Source organism: Chaetodon trifascialis, chromosome 23 (assembly GCF_039877785.1).
Source record: "Chaetodon trifascialis isolate fChaTrf1 chromosome 23, fChaTrf1.hap1, whole genome shotgun sequence".
Classification (NCBI taxonomy): domain Eukaryota; kingdom Metazoa; phylum Chordata; class Actinopteri; order Chaetodontiformes; family Chaetodontidae; genus Chaetodon; species Chaetodon trifascialis.
Window position 1 is genome coordinate 3782125 of NC_092078.1, and position 19463 is coordinate 3801587.

The 19463-nt window shown below is 46.5% G+C and overlaps 2 protein-coding genes across 4 annotated transcripts in view; both read left to right on the top strand.

Annotated features, from left to right (window-relative positions):
* nhsl2 (NHS-like 2) overlaps window positions 1-14202 on the top strand; it is a 122337-nt gene extending 108135 nt beyond the window's left edge. For all 3 annotated transcript variants that reach the window (XM_070993060.1, XM_070993061.1, XM_070993062.1), the window contains exons 5-10: window positions 2817-2999; window positions 4090-5224; window positions 5346-6504; window positions 6592-6901; window positions 7639-7756; window positions 8463-14202. In XM_070993060.1, the coding sequence (XP_070849161.1) occupies window positions 2817-2999; window positions 4090-5224; window positions 5346-6504; window positions 6592-6901; window positions 7639-7756; window positions 8463-8802 (3245 nt within the window). In that variant the 3' untranslated portion in view covers window positions 8803-14202. The remainder of the gene's footprint in view (window positions 1-2816; window positions 3000-4089; window positions 5225-5345; window positions 6505-6591; window positions 6902-7638; window positions 7757-8462) is intronic.
* A 2737-nt stretch (window positions 14203-16939) lies between these two features.
* The window catches only part of arhgap36 (Rho GTPase activating protein 36), a 48207-nt gene continuing 45683 nt past the window's right edge, over window positions 16940-19463 (top strand). The window contains exon 1 of the mRNA XM_070993063.1: window positions 16940-17081. Coding sequence (XP_070849164.1) covers window positions 17064-17081 — 18 coding nt within the window. The 5' untranslated portion in view covers window positions 16940-17063. The remainder of the gene's footprint in view (window positions 17082-19463) is intronic.

Sequence of the window (19463 nt, forward strand, 5' to 3'; positions counted from 1 at the left end):
AAAAACATCAGCACCTGTTGGAGACGCTCCCAGCCCTCCTAGCTTTCATCATTCAGTCGTGACTTGCGGGTCAGAAGACTTCGCAGTCGGTGTTTCATCATGAGGCAGATTCAGATGACTGGACGTGTCGTCGCTGCGAGGCTTAGCCGCATGTGGAAAAAGTTTCATTTTTTAGCTGAATTGAACTGAAAATCAGCTGAAACATGTTTAATGAGCAACTAGCTCTACAGTAATTGGATTTGGGCTAACAATGAATACGATTTCATGCACAAATATTCCATTTTTTGTCTTATTATACTAAGCTGTTTACGAAGCTAATGAAAATAGATATTCCACTAATATTCCTGTTTACATGCAGCCGCACATACTCCAGTTAACCAACGCAACCCAAGTCTTTCAAAATGTTTAAAAGCAGCTGTGTTTCTCCGTCCAACCAGACACGCAGGCTTTTCTATTGTCCGTGTGTCTCTACGCACAGAGCTGACTTTAAACAAGGCAAGAGGCCAAATGTGGTCACCTCAAGTGATCTGGATCAGACTTGCTGGACTACCTCAATAGTTTTAATGTAATGTTGATCCTCAACGAGCTGTCGGTTCCATCTCTGCAAACACGTCCAGCCTGCAGCCGTCAACCTTTTCAGTCTTTTTTTACCATCTGAAGCTTGATGTGCTGTTTTATAATGCAGTTAACATAGTTGTAGATGAGTTCCATGTGTTAACAGATAATCATTATCCTCAGCTCTGATTCATCAACCCTTAACAGAACTGAGGAGAGTGGCTCGTCCCTTTAATGAGTTTGATAAGTGATTTCCATTGGCTGCAAAGGCGCCTCACCTCCATCACTGATGAGGCCGTGGTCAGAGGTGGAAACCGGCTGGATTCAGCTGGATGAGCAACAGTGTAACAGTGCATGGTGAGCTTTGCTCCGTGGCAAAACTCACAATTTGTTCTGGATAATTGGATAAAACCTGCGTCAGTGATCTTAATTGGTTGTTTTTTTCCTCACTGCAGTTGTTTTGTGCTGGGAGTGTTATCATGTCGCGTCTGTTAGCTTACTCTTTGCTCTCTCAAACATTTCTAATTCTGCGTTGTTCAATGCTTGGATGTATAATTCATACGCGGCGCTGCAACGGGGACACAAGTGGAAGCGAAATGGAAGGAGGGCGGGGTGGAGACGTTTGTGACTGAAACCCCCTCCGGAGGGGGACGGACACACAGACAGGAAGAGGAGGGTTCATTGACTTTGTGGGAGGCGTGAAGATCGAGCCTCACGCTGTTTCTACACTTTGTTTTTGGCTTTGCATTCATCACCACGTTGCTTTATGGTTCGTAAAAGAAGCATTATTGAATTTGACAAAACAATGACGACAGAACAAAAGGCAGCGTGTCGGCGTTTTGCTTTGTTTTGCTCGCCGATAGCCGTTAAAGTCAGCGGCAGCACGATAAATGCTGCATTGTTCCTTTAAGTCGGGTTGTTTTGGCGCTGGTGGCACAACGCCAGCACACTTTTTCATCGATTCCACTTCATTTGATTCATCTCCTGTTTTGCCTCATTGATTTTATGTGTGTGCTTGAGTGTGTGTTTTTTGTCTGTCGGATTGAACATCCCAGTCTTTCCTCACCGATGAGAAGAAAACTTCACCGAACGGCATCATTTTGTTGTAGGAGATCAATTTCGGCAGTAGGCTGCATCCAATATGACTGCTGCAATAAAACGAAGCTGATGGCTTAATAGAAGCCTGGCTGAGTTATGCAGCCAGGTGAGAGACGCCACTGCATGTCATTGTAATCAAGTAGTTACCTGCTGCCTCACTGGATTACTGTCCACCCAGACGAGACATCACAAGGACACAAATACAACAGAACAGCAGGTTTCTCAGCAGCATCTGCTGTAAATCACTGGATTAAAAATAGACTGCACAGGAAGAACGAGACAGTTACACCACTGTCATGTGACACTTGACAAGAAACCTGTAAAACCAACAATCAGGAGGCAAGAAGTCCAGAAATCCTCAAGCAAACCATTTCGTAAGGCCACCGCCGAGCAAATCTGAGGGTTAAAAGGAAGTCTTCATTTCACATTTGGAGGGAACAGTTAGGCCAGTGGGCTCCAGGTAATCTGAGTTTGGGTTTGATGAATTCATCGAGTTTGAATTTTACATCCTGATGAGTACTACATCGCACAGATGTTTCAGTATTACAGCACTTTAGTGGGCATGATCCCTCCGTTCCCTCGCGGTGTTTTATTGTGAAACATCTGCCGGAAGTTCAGAGTTTTAATGATGTAACAAAAAAAACTGCAGAGTGGAAGTGATTGTAAGTAATCACTGAATGAAAATGATGTCGTTTGGTGAAAATGACAAGGCTGCACTGTGTTACAAGTAGGCATTATGCTGAATTTAATGTCAAAACGTGAAAGAAAAGAACTTTCTTGCTGACCTTTCGGCAGAACTTCCTGTGAACAGGAAGTAACCCTATCACACTGATTCCATGCACAAACTAAAATGAAGGCTCATGCATGCTGCCAGCGTCGCTGTGTTAAGCTGCATTCCTCTTGAACTCTGGGCAGTCAAATGCATTTCAGTATGTTTCAGCCGCATTATTCAAATGCAGTGTCTCCACGTTGTGTCCTTCTTGGTCCGTCTCTCTTTCAACCTGAGTGAGACAAGCTGGGTTTATTCACAGCCATAATCGAATACCTGCTGCCATGTCGACACCGTGATTGGATTTAGAGTTTTATTGAATTTACTGTGTGTCGAGTAAAATTGCCCTCCCCTTCCTCTCGCTGACCCCCGCATTCCTCTCTTTCTCCTCCAGGTGAAGGGGGAGGAGGGAAATTCCACGGTGTCGACCTCCTCCAGCACTCCCCGTCCCCATCCCCCTCTCCGGGGGACCCCTTCCCCCACCAGCCCCGCTCCCTGGAACCTGTCACGGACACCTTCCACCAGAACCTCCCCCTGAGGAAGACACACTCTGACCTCGACACAACCTTTCCTGCAGGTGTGTGCGGCCGTTCAGGGAAGCTCTTAACCTCCTCCAGAGTGTTTCTTCTCAGTTTATTCTTTCTTGTGTTGCCGTGGTGCAGATCTCATTGCTGTTCATATAAACTGTGCTCCAGGCAGAGAAAAGAAAGGAACAGGTCACCACAAACTTAAACATCACTACTCAGTGTCACCTGAAACTATGCTAGCATAGCACAGGCTTTCTTTTTGGCTCCAAGGACGAGAGATGAGACTATGACGTCTTTTCTGTGAGATTCTGATAGTTTAAATCTGTGTTTTAGTGACACAAAGGTAAAAAGATCAAAGATTAATTTTTATTTTGCAGTGATTGATTAATTTTATCTGATTTTATTTGTGTTTTTGTGTCAGCTTTGTTGGATTAATCTGGTTTTGTTCATACTCCTACTTGGCTTAATCCGGTGCGAAAAGGGGTCACTGTGGCAGGAAAACATCTTAATCGTGTTTCTTTCTCTTTTTCTTCCACCAAATTTTGTATTTAACAAAGAACACCACTGAGATTAATACTGGGTTAATCATTTCTTCACCCTGTATTTGCAGTAATCTGTTTTGCTCGGTGAAGGATGGTGTTGCCGGCAGCCAGGATCTTTTCATGCAAAAACGGTTTATTCGCTGCAACAGAGATACTCAATCGCAGGGTACAAACACTTCATGCAAACACTTGAACCTGAGTAAGATCTTAATGCGGCCAGGAGAGATAAAGCAGAATATCTAAAATTACCGTTTAGCTGAAAATGGATTTTGTTTTTAAATCGAATGAAGATTAACTATAACAATACGATATTTGTGTAATTTGTTCGACCCAGTGCAGCAAGATAGTGTATAATCCAGGAGCATCGCAGGAACATCTGAGATGAATCTTTTAATAATGAATACAAATGCATACGAGAGTCAAAATACTTGTATAAAAGAGCCAACATTCACGTCTTATGATAGATCGAATGCAATGAACCGTGGGTCTTAAGGACTTACTGCTGTTATCATAAGCAAGACAGTGAACTCTACTACGTTGGACTTCTGCTCTGATGACTTTCATGGTTAATTCTCCCTCTTCGTCGTCTCCTCCACAGATAACATTTTGGAGCAGCGTGACCGAGACCGACTTCACCCAGAAGCTATGGACCACTCTGGGCTGCTGTGCTCGAACACGCCGTCCGCTTCCTGGAACGGACCAAAGGGCTCCACCTTTTCTCCCGGAGCGTGGAACGAGCCTTACAATTACAGCATGAACAAAGGCCCAGCGGTTCCGCCCAAACAGCACAGCATTATCGGTAACATAGGGGGTTCGCAGGAGGGGGTGATGCTGGTGAGCTCTGGACAGCCGGCGGGCTCGCACTCCAGTTCATTCGCATCGTCGACACACCTTTCCGGGAGAGGAGGAAATAACATGCCAGGGATTTCACAGGCAGCTGCGATGCTGGAGAAGAGGAGTGAGACAGAGGGGGCTGCAGCAGATGGAGGGAGAGGAGGAGGAGGAGGAGGAGGAGGAGGAGGAGGAGGAGGAGGGGAGGTAGTGAGAGGGCGGGAGAGATCAGCACGTTCTATAGCAGCAGCAAATGCCTTCAAGTTCCGGGAGCGTTCCCTTTCCACACCCACAGATTCTGGTTCCTTCTGCTTTACAGAATGTGGTTTAGGCCAGCCGGATGGGAACGTCTTGTCGACAGGGAACGGGAACGCCATGGCAATAACAGACCACCAACAGCAGCATCATAACTTCCTGGGTTTGGGTGAGAACTACGCCCTCCTCTACCCGAGGGGCAGCTCCGAGGACAGCGCCAGTACCACAGACACAATCTCCGTCACAGCTTCAGACTACAGCAGCGACGGTCGCTTGCGCCTACGCTCGCGTTCCATCTCGCTGAAGAAATCCAAACGCAAGCCGCCACCTCCTGTGAGGAGCGTCTCTCTCATGAAGAACCTCGGAGAAGCCGAGGGGAGAATCCACCATGAAGGCGGTCTTTACCGGGATGGACGGCCAAAGAGTCTGCACATCCCCCGGGACCACTTCCCAGATTTCCAGCCCGATTTCCTCCTGCCCAGCTCGTCCTACTCCTCTAAACCCAGTGGTGGTGAGCGGGAGCTGGTCCAAGGAGGCCATGATGGACCTCCAAGCCTGGAGGTCCAGGCACCAGACAGGGAGGGAGAGACAGAGCTGACCTTCCCCACTCACTGGCAGCTGGGAGAGTGGAAGAATGACCCTTACAGGTAGAAAATGAAACCACACTTTATGTCAGAATCTGTCTACCTGTCTGGTTGTTTGTTTTCTGAAGTATTTTCTCTCCCCTCTATAAATACACTGAGTTCTCTTCTCTTTTCTCGTCTCCAGGTCTCTATCGGGCTCCAGCACAGCAACAGGTACCACAGTGATTGAATGTATGAAAGTCAGAGGCAGCTCGGAGTCCCTGCTTGATTCTCCCTCCACCTCCAGAGCCACCTCGCCCTCGCAGCTCTCCATGGAAACAGACATCAAAGCATCCTCCCCTTTCAAACCCCCAGGACTTATGTCCCCGTCAAGTGGCTATTCCAGTCAGTCGGAGACTCCCACCCCAACTGTTCCACTCAGTCAAATGGCAGCAGGGACGGCAGGGACGATCGGAGCATCAGGGTGCAAGTTGCGCCCAAAGATCCCAGAAAGGAAATCATCACTACCATCACCCAAGGACCCGGCTGCGAGGTCTAGACTGTCCTTTGAGATGCCTGGAAATGCACACCTGGAGCTGTCATCACTCAAGCCAAAGCAAAAGGCCAGCAGACGGCATTCTGACACCTCAACAGCGGCCAAACCGGGAAAAATCAGCCCCAGCTCATCACAGGCATTGCCTATGGTTACCCAGAATGAGCTGAAGACGATTCGGCTTCGCTCCGTCTCTCGTGGTGACTTGGAGGACTGCCCTGATGGGGCTTCTGACACCATCGAAGAAGAACAGCATGGCCGAGACCTAGGCGAGGATCCCAGCCCGCCACCCACCCTACCAAAGCCCAAACCACCTGTCGCCGTCAAGCCCCCGTTGCCCAAGCGGCCCCTAAACCTGCTCCTCAAGTCTCCTTCCCCCTCTTCCACCTCCCCCTTAGCCCTCGACTCACCTCCTGCCTCACCTGTGGACCGACCTGTGCCTCTAGGCAACATCTACAAAGTCATGAAGAAACCCAAACCCAAGAAACCTCCACCACAAACTGCGACAAGTCCCTGTGTTCTCCCAGATTTTGCCACAGCTACACAAACTGCCCATGATCACCCATTCCTCCCCCACTCCCAGTCCCTCTTCGATCTCCCTCCTCTTCCAGATCCACAGCCTCTCCTGGAAGACCCAGTGATGGAGCCTGAATTTGACGCAGAGATCCGGCTTGGTCCAGAGGACGGAGGCTCGCTCCCTTCTCCTTGCAGTAACCAGGAGGCTCCAGAGCTCCAGGACAAGAGCAAGACACTCCCCTCACGGATGACAATCTCCTGTCTAGCAGACCTGTCAGACAAAAAGAAACCCAAGGTGAGGAAGACACCTCTCGGAAAATGCTTTATTTGAGAGACATCCTGGCTGTACTCATTGCTGTGCTGACTCGATGTTTCTTTCCAGGTTCCACCTCCGGTCCCCAAGAAGCCGAATGTCCTACTTCTTCCCACATCTGTCCACTCCTCCACCAATGGCAGCACAGAACGCCAGACGCCACAGGCCGACAGCCCTGTGGGTCTTCGGTCTCCTGTGGGGGCCTTCTCACCAGAGGAGTTCCCCAGTGCTCCCAGTGTTTCCGATATGCCGGAGCATGATGAGAACCACTTGGAAACAGACGAGGAGAGCTCAAAAGAGTCGTCTCTTCAGTCGTCTCTGCAGGATTCATCGCTCACAGAGCTGGGAGAGAAAATGGCCAGCGCAGGGATTGGAGCAGGTACGTTTTAGGAGAAGCTTTCAGAAATTTGGTTTTCAGTCTGCACTGTTCAGGCTCATGCTCATTAAGCCGTAATGTCAAAAGACACCAGCAAAGCTGAACAAACTTTAAAAAGTAGTGCGTCACAGAAAGGCAGGATTGTGTATTTAGAGTTCATGTATATGAGATCCAAGAAGAAGCACTATTTGCCACCGTGGAGCTTAATCATAATGAGAAAAGTCTACCTTACATGCAGCGTTTGCATATTAGCTAATAAATAGTGGTTGATCTTAGCCTCGTTTTGACAGAAGCTGTGGAGCTCCTGACCTTTTCCTTGTCATTTTATATGCATGTGTTTAATGGTAGTCCGTCAGAGCTGCTGCATTTGATTAGGATCCTTCCCTGCTGCCTTTGATGCGTAGCCTCCTGATTCTGCCAGAGGAGATTTCTCAGGTTTTGAAGCAAATCAAGCCCAATTGCTCTAAAATTGGACCAAATCAAAACAGAGCGGTTCCCACTGTTTGTAACAGTGAAGATGACATTCATCATTATTATCCAATTATTACCTGATTCTGTGTGTAACTGAGTCAGATTTACTTTAATTGCAAGGGACGTACACATATATTATGAATATTAGCTTTGGCGAAACAGCCTGCAGAAATGAACAGATATGATGCGTTTAGCAAGACATATTAAATTTCCAAAATATATATATATATTAATATGACCTTTTGCTATGATTTCTCTGTCTTGCTCAGATGACTCAGCAACCAATGAGAAGACGGTACTCCACATCGCAGAGGAGACAGATGACGACTTACTGACTAGCACACCTGCGACACACACCACTGAAGACCTGTTCACTATTATTCACAGGTTTGCACGCATGCATACATCCAGTCCACCTTTGAGATATGACCGTACAGTACAGGAGTGTTGTATTTACAGACAGTGTTAGGGCCTTTCCTCAAAAGGCTTTTGGAAAGGTTAAAAAGTGCATTTCGGTCTTGTGTGTTTTGACAGCACACACTTATTCTTGCAGCTCAAATGGTTTCAGCCAACACCAAGCTGGCCTGCCGGCTTATTATAACCCAGAGCATGTGATCAGAGACGCATTGTCTTGTTGAAAAGGCGTGAGGCGGACGGAGCATAAGGTTCCCTAGCAACCACTACATGTATAGTGGGTTAGTGCATGACCAGCAGCTCTGGTTTAATCCTTTTTTTTCAGAATCTCTCTCTCACACAGCATCACAAGACAGCTAGTCACTAAGCAACAAGTGTTCACAATTTTACCTCACATGATGCTGAAAATAGCTCGAAAGGCAGAGAAGAAAAGGTGAGGAGGAGGAGAAGCGGGAGAGCAGGAGTCAGTGTTTTCATCGCTTACAAGAAAGGATGGAGTCCCTACGTACGTTTAGATGTTTTTATTCTCTAAAAGGAGAGATGACATCCTGAGTTTGGCTCATCTGGCTTGAGGATTAAATTTCAAATTAGGAATTGAAAGAGCTGCAGACAGTGAGGAATTTGAATTTGCCTTAAAATTCTCGACCATTGCTAATAACCTTCTCTTCTCTTCATCCAGGTCTAAGCGAAAGGTTCTCGGTCGTAAGGAGCCGTCAGACTCCTTCGGCAGCCGCCAGAGCCTGGTGTCCCCGGTGAAGCACAGCACCAGTGGTAGCGACCTCCGAAATCTGACCTTAGGCAGCAGTCAGAGGTCGAGCTCCCGCAATGAGAACTTCATGGCCCTGCTTCAGAAGAAAGGCAGCAAGTCTTCCAGCGGAGGAGCCAGAGTCTCTGCTATGGAGCTTCTCAAAAGCACAAACCCTCTGGCGCGAAGGGTCACGGAGTTTTCAACCACCTCGTCGACAACCGGCGAGGGAGGGGACGCAGCATCCGGGAATGGCAAACCCAACGATCAATGAACGGAAGTACTGTTAACGGATGTTAACCAGGTCCGTTTGCTGTTGACAAAGCTACCAACCAATTCTACAATGTGCCACCCACTGCAGACGGGGCCCTCTGACTAACATGTCCAACCGGATCGCTCCAACTACTGATTGACCATTTGCACTGTCCAATCAAATTGGAGCACATTTTTGGACAAAATGGTCCCTCCCACGGTTGAAGCGCTATTGTTCCCAGTCAAACCGGTCCCTCTAGGAAAGTGAGTAATCAGTGGAGAGCAACGTTTGTTCAATTATCAATGGAAGGTGGAGGTTTTAAGGCAAGGCTTCAACACTGCACCGTGTTTTCCTCATTGGGGATATGGTCAGTGTGGAGGCTGAGTGGATGGATGGATGGGTGGAGTAGACACCAGGAATATAAGGATATACAGTGGCTCCTCCTGGATGAAGACATCAAGAGTCCCTGATGACGACAATGGTCAGTGTAAATGAATCTGTAACCAGTATACTGATCCACTGGGACACCGCAGAAGACCAGTAATCAAATGAATCCATGAAATGAATGAAATAACAGAAGATGCGAGACTTCCAAATGATTCATCTATGATTCAACCAAAACCTCCAACCAACGGCACTACAGCACCAACACCTGTAGACCTACATGAATTGAAGGGTAAATAATCAATGCTGTGATGAGGCACCAAACCTTGGACCGTGTCTTCTCTCTATGGTGAACGCGACACCATAGCAGGCATCAGCGGCGTCACCTTCACAAAACGACTCTGAGTCAAGCGGACGAAGCGCGATTTACAAAGAGAAACCACGTGGGGGCTTTTTGCCGCCAAAGACGAGGCACGAGCGCGTCACAGATTTCACGCCACGAACGTGAACGTGGACCTTGACGAAACATTCCACAGAAGCACCCGGCGATCGGACGACATTTTGGAACACAAGCACTTTTCTTTCTCCTCGGCGTCGGAGGTCGTTTACATGACGCAGCCTTTGCGTTGCTAATTTTTTTTTCCGAGACCCTCATCAATCATTATATTTTTCAGCCTTTGTTCAGATTTTTTTTCCTACTCTTGCTAGATGGCCATATATGTCTGATTGGACTGTACTGTATGCATCATGTACAAAGAGAAACCTAATGCGTCTATCAACGAGCATCATCCACGGACACAAAGACTGAAAACAGTGTACAGAGCAGCAAGCAGCTTGGACTTCAAACTGCCACACGATGGAGGGAAAACACACACTCAAACACACACGCACAGAGTGAGGAGTAATGCCATGGAAGACAAACAGAACAGACCTATCTACACCCGTGTGTGTGTGTGTTCATACGAGTGTGTGCGCAGACGAAATCTTGCCTGTGGAGTTTCTGTACGGAGAGCATGAAGCAGGCCTGGTTATTAAACAGGGTTTTTATTCATTTTGGTCTCTGGTGACGGGACCAAAGGACTGTTAAAAACTACAAACAGACCAGAGGGGACCTAACGGTGTGTGTGTGTGTCCGTGTGTGTGCGCGTTTGTGTGTGTGTTCATATGTGTGATTAGAGGGAAGTGCCAAGAACAACGTGGGAGAGCGAGTAAAGAGAGAGAGGGAGAGAGAGAGTACATGTGTTTATTTGTTTTGTGCATGAGTCCTCACTACATGTGCATATTTGGACTCGTGTGTGTGTTTGTGTGTGCGCGTGTGTATCATCACCCCGCTGCACCCCCCCCCACACACACACACACACCTGCACGTTGCAGAACCATAAAGATTCTGGAACCCAAAGGGATTCTAGAACCGACAGGATTATGGAACAGCGGCACAAGGATTCCAGGACGCTGGGGTGACGGGTGGAGTTTGGGATTCTGGACTGAGGGACGCCGGAGCCCCCCACCAGGTCACCACAGCTCCCCACAGAGACTCGGGAGACCGTCTGCAGTGACGCTCCGGGAATAGTTCGCTTCTCCCTCCTCCGTGCACGCTTTCACACCCCGTCTCTTTGGTCTCAGAAGGGAGGCAGCGGCGGCCCGCGTCACCCTCCTCCACTCGTTCCTCTCCTCCTCCTTTCATCGCTGCTGGAGCACACACTCCATCTGTCTCTTTGCATTCAGCCTCGCCTCTCTTTCTCCGTCCTGTTACCTCTCTTCTGGCACATACAGTAGCACACTCTCTCTTTCTTCCCCCGGATACCACGGCCTCTGTTTTTCCACGTAGCATCGCCTCTCTGCCCCGTTTCCCACGTTCCCTTCCTCCCTGCTTTTCACCTTCTCTCCATCCTCTCCTCCCTTCCTCCGTCTCTCTTCTCTCTCCTCCTCCTCCACCTCTCTGCATTCAGTCTATGCATCTGAGCTCGGCAGACGACACGACACCGGATGAATGTCAATGAATGACTGTTAAGAAAATAGATGCTGTGCTTAGTTTGAGAGTGCGAAAAGAAAAACATCTTTCTATCAGCGCTTATCTTCTGCCTTCTCTAGTTCTTCTGAGTTTTTATACTTTTTCTTTATCTTCCTTTTGAGTATCCATGCAACATGGAATTAACATGGAGGAATGAATGAATGAATGGATCTGTGCACAAACATGGAAACAGGCAGGGTTTGAATGTGTTTCCACATAAAGGACTTTAGCCTTTGGGACTGTGAACAAAACACCTTGCGGTCTTTGACCTCAGCTCTGGATCCCTCTGTGGACGGTCTGAGGGTCTTTGGATTAGCAGCGGTTCAGCTGTACCACCTGACTTATCCTCTGCACGGATGGACCGTGTGGCGGGAGGAGGGAGCCTTTCATCTCTCCACTCCCCGGCTGCAAACTATCCCTCGGTGCTATTGAGTCAGAGCTCCCCCTGGTGGATGGGAAAGGAGGAACCACATATAACGACAGGAGAGTTAACAAAGAAACTCCTTCACACACATCTCTCTTCCCTACAGCAGTCCTTCAGGTATTCCATCATCCTGAAAAAAAGATGAAGATTTTAAAAATGCATAAATTATCACCATTTATGATGACTAGTCGAGTGACGCTTGTTTTAAATATTTAGTGAATGAAAAAAGATAAACCTATAAAACTCTGTGTTTGTTTGCCTTGTATACTGAATTATGGGCGTGTTGCTGCAGCGCCTGCTGTGTTTATTTTATTTCATTTTATTATTTTTTTAATTTCAGCTGCCTTGGACGTACACACACAAACACAACCTTCGCAAAATCTGGCCGAAACAACCGTACAGGTGTCAAACAGAGCGCTTATGTTCAGTCTGACCTGCGGAGAAAAGTCTGGAAATCTGGTCTCCGCCATGAAACGTGCCTCAAGTGACTCTTACTCAACAAATATTAGCCCAAATCTGCATTCATGCAGAGTTTAACAGTGGAGTGATGTGTGTTTGCATCTAAAAATGGGGGCGTTAGGGAGGCAGGAAGGATGTGTCGCTTTCAGGATCAGGCTCGGCAAACCACAGTGTTGTTTCACTTGTTCCCTGAGTGAACAGAAGGTAGATGTGCTTCAGCAGGCTTGAACAGGGAAGTGAGTAGATGGTGGTCCAAACAAACAAACAAACAAACAAACAAACAAACAAACATGTCAGAGGGTGCTGCTCCTGTTCTACGGAAACACTCATTTAATACTGAGAAGAGCAAGTCGTTGTTTTGGAGTTTAACTCGTATTTCTAGAGGCAGAGCTGCCCCCGAGGCAGAAATAATGTCATTGGTTGGATTAATCATCACTGGGCGGAGCCAAAGACTCCATTTGGGACATTACTGCCAACTATGTGCCATATTTTTGCTGCTCTTCCACTAACAACAACTTCACGACAAAGTGAACAATTGGCCGTCAGTGTGTTTGATTGATGCTTTAGCTCCTCCCAAACACAGCATGAGAAACTCCTCCCACTGGAGATTCAACCGACCAATGAGAAGAGCCTAAGGTGCAGCTCTGCCTCTAAGACGTGGCTGTAAAAGTAAATTAGCAGTGTTAGCAACACATAAAGTGTGAAAAGAAGGCTGACGCTGAGAAATATATTGAATATTTAATCCGTTATCTGTTTGAGGAGGAGTGAGAGGGAGGAGGGGAAGTGAGGGTGAGGAGCAAAGGTTTGATTCTGCTGAATTCGGGGGATTACCACCACATATTCCATCATCTCTCCCTTCACCTCTTCTCTGCCTTCTCCTCAGCCGCCGTGTGACTCAGAGGAGTAATCGCTTTAAAAGCTTCACTCCTCTCTCCTCTTCCTCCCCACAAAGCGAGAGAAGGCGCCGGGAAGCGAGAGAGCGCAGGGCGCCGCCGTCGGCCGTTCATCGATCGGGGTTGATTTCACCGCCGATGCAGAGTTGCTAAGCGACATGAAGAAAAGTTGTGAGTCGAGTTGGAGAGTTCAGGCAAGGATAACGTTCCTCGAACGGTTGATGTGGACGAGCTAAACAAAGATGGAGGACCACGGCCACAAAAGCTTTAAAGTAACAGAAACCCTCCGCATTCAGACCCGAGAACCTGAGAGCTGAAAGAATGAATGAATCACCAACCAGGCGTCAGGGTTCAGGTCAGGTTTGGACCGTTTTGTTGAGTATAACCAATCAGATAGACTTTATTAACGAAGCACATGATGTCATGACATGACAGTATGGCTAAAGCACTTCAAACATTTAATACTGCAGACCAGCGCAGGACTAAACCTGGATCTTTTGGCTGTCGCTCGCCGTAACGCAGCGGTTCTCATCACAGAGCTCCAAAACATGACATTTAAAACCCTTAATTTCACTGATCCGCTCCCTGTAAACCAGTTCCTTCGTCTCAGATGTCACTTCCTGTTGCTCCAGATGAAACTACGACTGAGCGTCACTGACTTGTGATCAGACTTCCTCGGTCTCGTTGGAGCCGGGTCAACTTTTCCTTTTGAAAGTTGCTGAAAATTACCAGTTTGTTCTTATGATGAATGCATTTTTAGTCGTGCTTGTATGAAGAGGGTGAAAGGAGGGTAATGCTTGCAGATTTGGGCCAAAGAGCTTCTTGGAGTCTCAGGAGGGTGGGGTCGGCTCTGGAGTGCGACATGTCCTCCGCTGGTAAACCCCACCCTCCTGAGACTCCAAACAAAGTGAAACAAACGCCCCTCCAATTTCAACCCCGGTTCAGGGGCTGTACAGGCAGCTTATAAAGACACAGAGATGATAATTAGAGGGACGTAGAGACAGAGCGACAGACAGAGCTGTTGGAATTATTCTATTTTTGTTATTCCCCATTGAAAAAGACATATTTAAAGGAATATTCCGTGTATGTATTGAATAACCTCTGTTCCCCCCGCCCGCCCCATCCGCTGGTGTGATCTGTGGCTGCGAGGTGGCGTCACACACAAACGCTTCCCTCGCAGCTCTGCAATGCCAATGTGATGAAATTATTATATCACTATAAATAAATTATTTTTCTTGCCTAAAAACAAATGTTTTGTTTGTTTGTGCTGCGTGCCCGGCTCGTCCTCAAGGTCACCTTCTGGATCGGCATTAATGAGTTTCCCCGAGGAAGCAACGCTTGTGCTGATTGGGTGTTTCGGAGGAGACGGCGGCTAAAAGCTCTCCGTCCAAAGTTTAATCACTGTTTACTGATTCACTTGAAATGACGCCGCGTGCTCGTGAAGCAGAGGCGGCTTCATCAGAATATGTTAAATGAATGACATATTTTTGTTGTGCCTGTTGTTGCTGATAACACATTCGCTTCATGTGTTACGTAACGCTGCTTTTTGTCTTCAGGAGCATCAGTTTGCGTCCAGGGTCGAGTGTCTGAGGCCAGACGGGTGTTTTCATAATCAGCTGCATTCACTGCGAAAACATGATTAGTCATTAGCTGTCTCTGTCCTCTCAGGGCTGTCTCTGTCCTCTCAGGGCTGTCCGTCTCTGTGTGTGCTCTTCAGCTGATGTTTTCCTGAGGACATTTTGGAAAGTGGGGACGTTTTGTCCAACTTCGCTCCGTCAAAGGACAGTTTGAGGGTTAATGACAAACACGTTTAGGGTGGGGTCGGGGTGACGGCCCATGGAGGTCCTCACAGGTATAGTGTGTGTTCAAGTTGTGGGCACATAAAGCTTTTACACAGTCACATTGTGGGGACTTGATGTACTTGTGGGGACAAAATGCAAATCGTTAGATTTTAGGGTGAAGACTGAGGTTAAGGTTCGGGTAAGCCTCCAGGAAATGAATGTAAGTCTACGTAAAGTCCCCAGAAGTGATGAAAACCTAATCTGTGTGTGTGTGTGTGTGCGCGCGTGCGTGCGTGTGTGTGTGTGTGTGTGTGTATTCAGGTGGGCTATCTAGTGTGTCTGCAGAGTTTTTCATGTTCCAGCTCTGTAATGACATCCTCTCAGTAAATTGCATCCTTCCTATTTAGACACACACACGCATGCATGCATGCACGCACACACACGCACACATTCTCTCACACATGCACACTCTTTCACCCTCTGTTGCGTCACTGTTCTCTGTTTTGGCTCTAGAGCCACCTAGTGGCTGTTTATAGTCGGCGCAGCCTTTTATGGGCTGTTTGAAATGAACGAGGACAAATGAAATCTTTTCTCTGTCTTTTGTCTTTATTGGACAAAACAAAAACAGAATTATTTTCCCCGTTTCATTTCTGCACTCACAACGTGAATTCAATCTGCTTTTGAGTTCATTTATTCAGCAGAAACTTTTCCCCAAAGCAACATCCAAACAGGATGCACACCTCCACAAAGACGCCCCGTCGCTCCAGTTTGCATGAACATGTGAACGTTCAGCATCTTTCTTTCAAACAAAACATTTGAACACGTTTTAAAGATCTCAAATCAAAGAATCAGACCTGAGGACCAGAAGCGAGCAGCGCCTGCGACGTGAACACATGAAGTGTGACTTCAGCAGACAGACGTGTGACTGCGCTCGGTGGGCGTTTGAATTTTGATCCCAAAGCATCAAACGTCAGCTCCTAAAAACCTGACCGGAGCGAGCAGAATGAAATGAAATGGAAAGAAATGTAAGCTGAGCCATCACGCTGATGGTGACATCACTTTAATGTACAGGAGCATAATACAGATGATGTGGAGTCAACAGAGTCAGATCTGTTTACATAAAGATATTAAGAAAGGTCATGAACTGTGAGCACTTTAAAGGTGGTCAATGTGTGTGTGTGAGGGAGAGTGTGTGTGTAAGCTGCTTCAGCTTACTGTAACAGCTTTGTAATAAAAAGCCTGAATTTAATTACATCTCTCTACACTGATATACATCAATGCACACACACACACACACACACACACACACACACACACACACACACACACACACACACACACAACTAGCACACATTTTGCCCATAAAAGGTATTAATATTTATTCTATTCACTTATGGTTATCCATTTTTAATTCTCTCTCCCTTACGCCACACACACACACACACACACACACACACACACACACACACACACAGGGGAAGGTTCTCTCATCTGGGCCAAAACTACCACCAAACTACCACTCTTCCTGTTTCTGACAGCAGAGAGCACGCCACGTTATCTATGACACACACACACACGCACACACACACACACACACACACACACACACACACACACACACACACACACACACACACACACACACACACACACACACACACACACAGTGGTGGCCGCAGCTAGCACAGGAAGTCCTGACAGCGATCTGCAATCAACACAGAGAGACAGAAAGAGAGCGAGGAGAAATGAGCTCCTCCTGCCATTTAAGTGCTTTTCTAATTAAAAGATGTTTCTCAAATTAAGATGTTTACAAAACAGACACCAAAGAAGAAGAAGGAGAAGGGAAGGCAAGGAGGGTAAAGAAATAAAAAAAACAGAAAGAGGGGAGGACTGGAGGGGGGAGAAGAGAGGAAGTGGAACCAAAACAGAAAAAGGGAGGGATGAGAGACTGAAGTCATGTGGGGGGGAGGAGGGAGAGGGGAGGAGAGAGGAGGGAGGAGTAACATCAAGTGCAGGAGAGAAGAGGGAGTCGAGAGGGGAGAAAGCAGCAACATTAGAGAAGAGAAGAAGCAGCAGAAGGAGGAGAAAGAGCCTGAGAAGAAGACCTTTTGTTGAGGCTGTTTTTTAAGAAAAACATCTTGATTATTTGGAGTACCTGTGAGGAGGAGGAGGGCCACACACACACACACACACACACACACACACACACACACATATACACACACACACACACCTGACTGATGCTCCTGCTGGATGGACCGACTCCTCTCACATCACCGTCTCCTCCACCTCCAGCTGTGCACCTAAAGGATCGACCTGTGTGAGCAGACATGCCTTTCTACTACACGGTGGGTGACACATGGGCCTGCGTGCGTGTGTGTGTGTGTGCGTGTGTGTGTTCGTGTGTGTGTGTTTCATGTTGCCGTGCAACTGTTTCTCTTATTTTGTGTGGAATTTGCTGACAGGCTGGAAATCTGAAATAATGCTGTGAAATGAAAAAAAGTTGCAGAAGTAAATCAGCTGTTTGTGCTCCGTTTGATCCAGAAAACTGTTGATTTCACCTTTTTTTTTTAGATGTATAAAAGACTTTATTTAAGATGAAAGAGCAGCATGTTTGCGGTAATGTAAAGGTCTCTGATTCGGCAGCTTATCAGCCACATGCGGCGATCTTTGATGGTCTTTAGTGCAGCCATTAAACTCAGCTGGACCTCTGTCCCAGTAATCATAAATGATTTCTGTGAATAATTCTCCAACTTTGCCGTCACACCCAGAGACATAATTCCTAAGTCCTGGTTTGGATTTGTTTCTGTCATAGCTGCGGTCCCAGAAAACCCAACTATCCAATCAGTTGTTCCTCGGCTCGGCGCGCATCCGCCCGCCAAACTGGTGGAAATAAGCTTTGAAAAGTGGATGTACAAACAGACAGGAAGGAGAGGAAATACAGCCGCAGGCAAAGGTGGAAAAACAGTAACTGTGTCCTCTGAAGCTGGAAGAGACGAGAGGAAAATTTAGGATTACTTCTGCTTACAAATGCAAAGGAGGAAAGACAGAAGTGGCGATTGTTTGGTGGTTGCATGGAAACCTGGAGTGAATTCCCTGAAGCTTGCAATTATTCCCTTTTTCTCATCTGCAGCCGACGTTTATATTATGGAAAAGTAATCTGAAACTACAGCGGAGTGATATAATCTCATTATAACTCTGCCCTACGTTTTGAGTTAATTTGATGAGGTCATTTAATCAGAGACATCTTTATATTAAATTCCTGTACAATCATCCTAAAACACTTACTCATTTCTATCCATTTTTGGGTATCTATACTTATATTAAGGGAATATATCTTTATATTGCAGCCATTTACAATACTTATTATTTCAAGCCCTGTGTAATATCTTTATTTGCATTCAATTCCTGCCACTCATCTGCACAAAGTGGCTCAATCTTTACATGAAATAAGGGGGGCAGGCACTTCCTGTCATCTCCTATGCTATTGGTGGCTGTGGATGAACCATGGAAGCTCCTAATTGGTTGAGTGAGGTGTCAATCAAATGGTCAGAGTTCAGACAGTAAACCTTTAATTAATTATGTAAAGGCAACAGGAATAATAGTTAAGTTTGTTTTCTGCTTATGAACTACTCCACACTCCAGTCCAGTAGGTGGTGGTAATGTGCCTGTAAGATAGTTTGTCAACTGCCATTAAACAAAAAGAAGAAGAAGACAATCAATTAAGAAGGAGGTCAGAGGGCAGCCGCCATTTTGAAACCAACATGTCCATACGCTTTCTGGATTTAGTGGTTTAGATTAGCATATCCGCCAGCTAATTTAAAAGCTTAAACATAATTCTGTTGATTATTAAAGTGTTTTGGACTATTTTTTTTCCTGTATTTGATCATCTGGACCTTCAACATTCTCACCAGACCTTTTTTTTTGCTGGAGCGTTACCTTTTCTTTGGTCGCTATGAGACTTCATCGGTGAGTTGACTCAATTTTCTAAGCGTTTGTTGGTTTGTTGTCGGTGTTGATTTTACCTGCTGTTGTAGTTACTTCTTCAAATGGTTGGCAGTGATCAAATCAGCTTTCCAGCGATATGCAGCGCCAGTGCGAACGTCAGCGTGGTAGCTCTCCCGCTAACGGGCCATCGGAGCGTTAAGAGCTAGCTAATGTTAGCTAACCGGAAGTCACGCGCGGGCAGTTTATCGTGATTATTTCAGCAAACTAACGTCTAAATCTGCACTAATCATAACGGCGGCAGTGCGTGATAGTGTATAATATCCACACTGTTTCATATAAACTTTCCTCTGCATATTTCTTTATTGTTTTTAGCTAACTTATCATGTCATGACGCAGCATAGTGCAAATACTCAAACTGACCGCAGCCTGTTTAACCTCACAGTAACACCTGCTGACTTAGTGCAGATTAGCATTATTAATGTCACAGCAGCTTACTTTTAATTTGAAGGAAACTTGACACCAGGAGACAGAATCAGACTCAAAATCACTTTAAAGCCTCATTGATCAATATTGATCAAATGAGTGTGTGTGATGTAAAAGCAGTTTAAGAGTTGTTGGAGACTGATTATTGGATTTATTGCCATCAGGTGTGCAGGCAATTCTGTGGCCAAAAAGTATGAAAATATATGAAGTAAGCTCACAGAAAGTTGTCTCGGTGTGGAAAAGATGTTATGCATTGTATGAAGTGAAAAGTAAAAGGGTCATTGCTGTTGTTGTTGTTG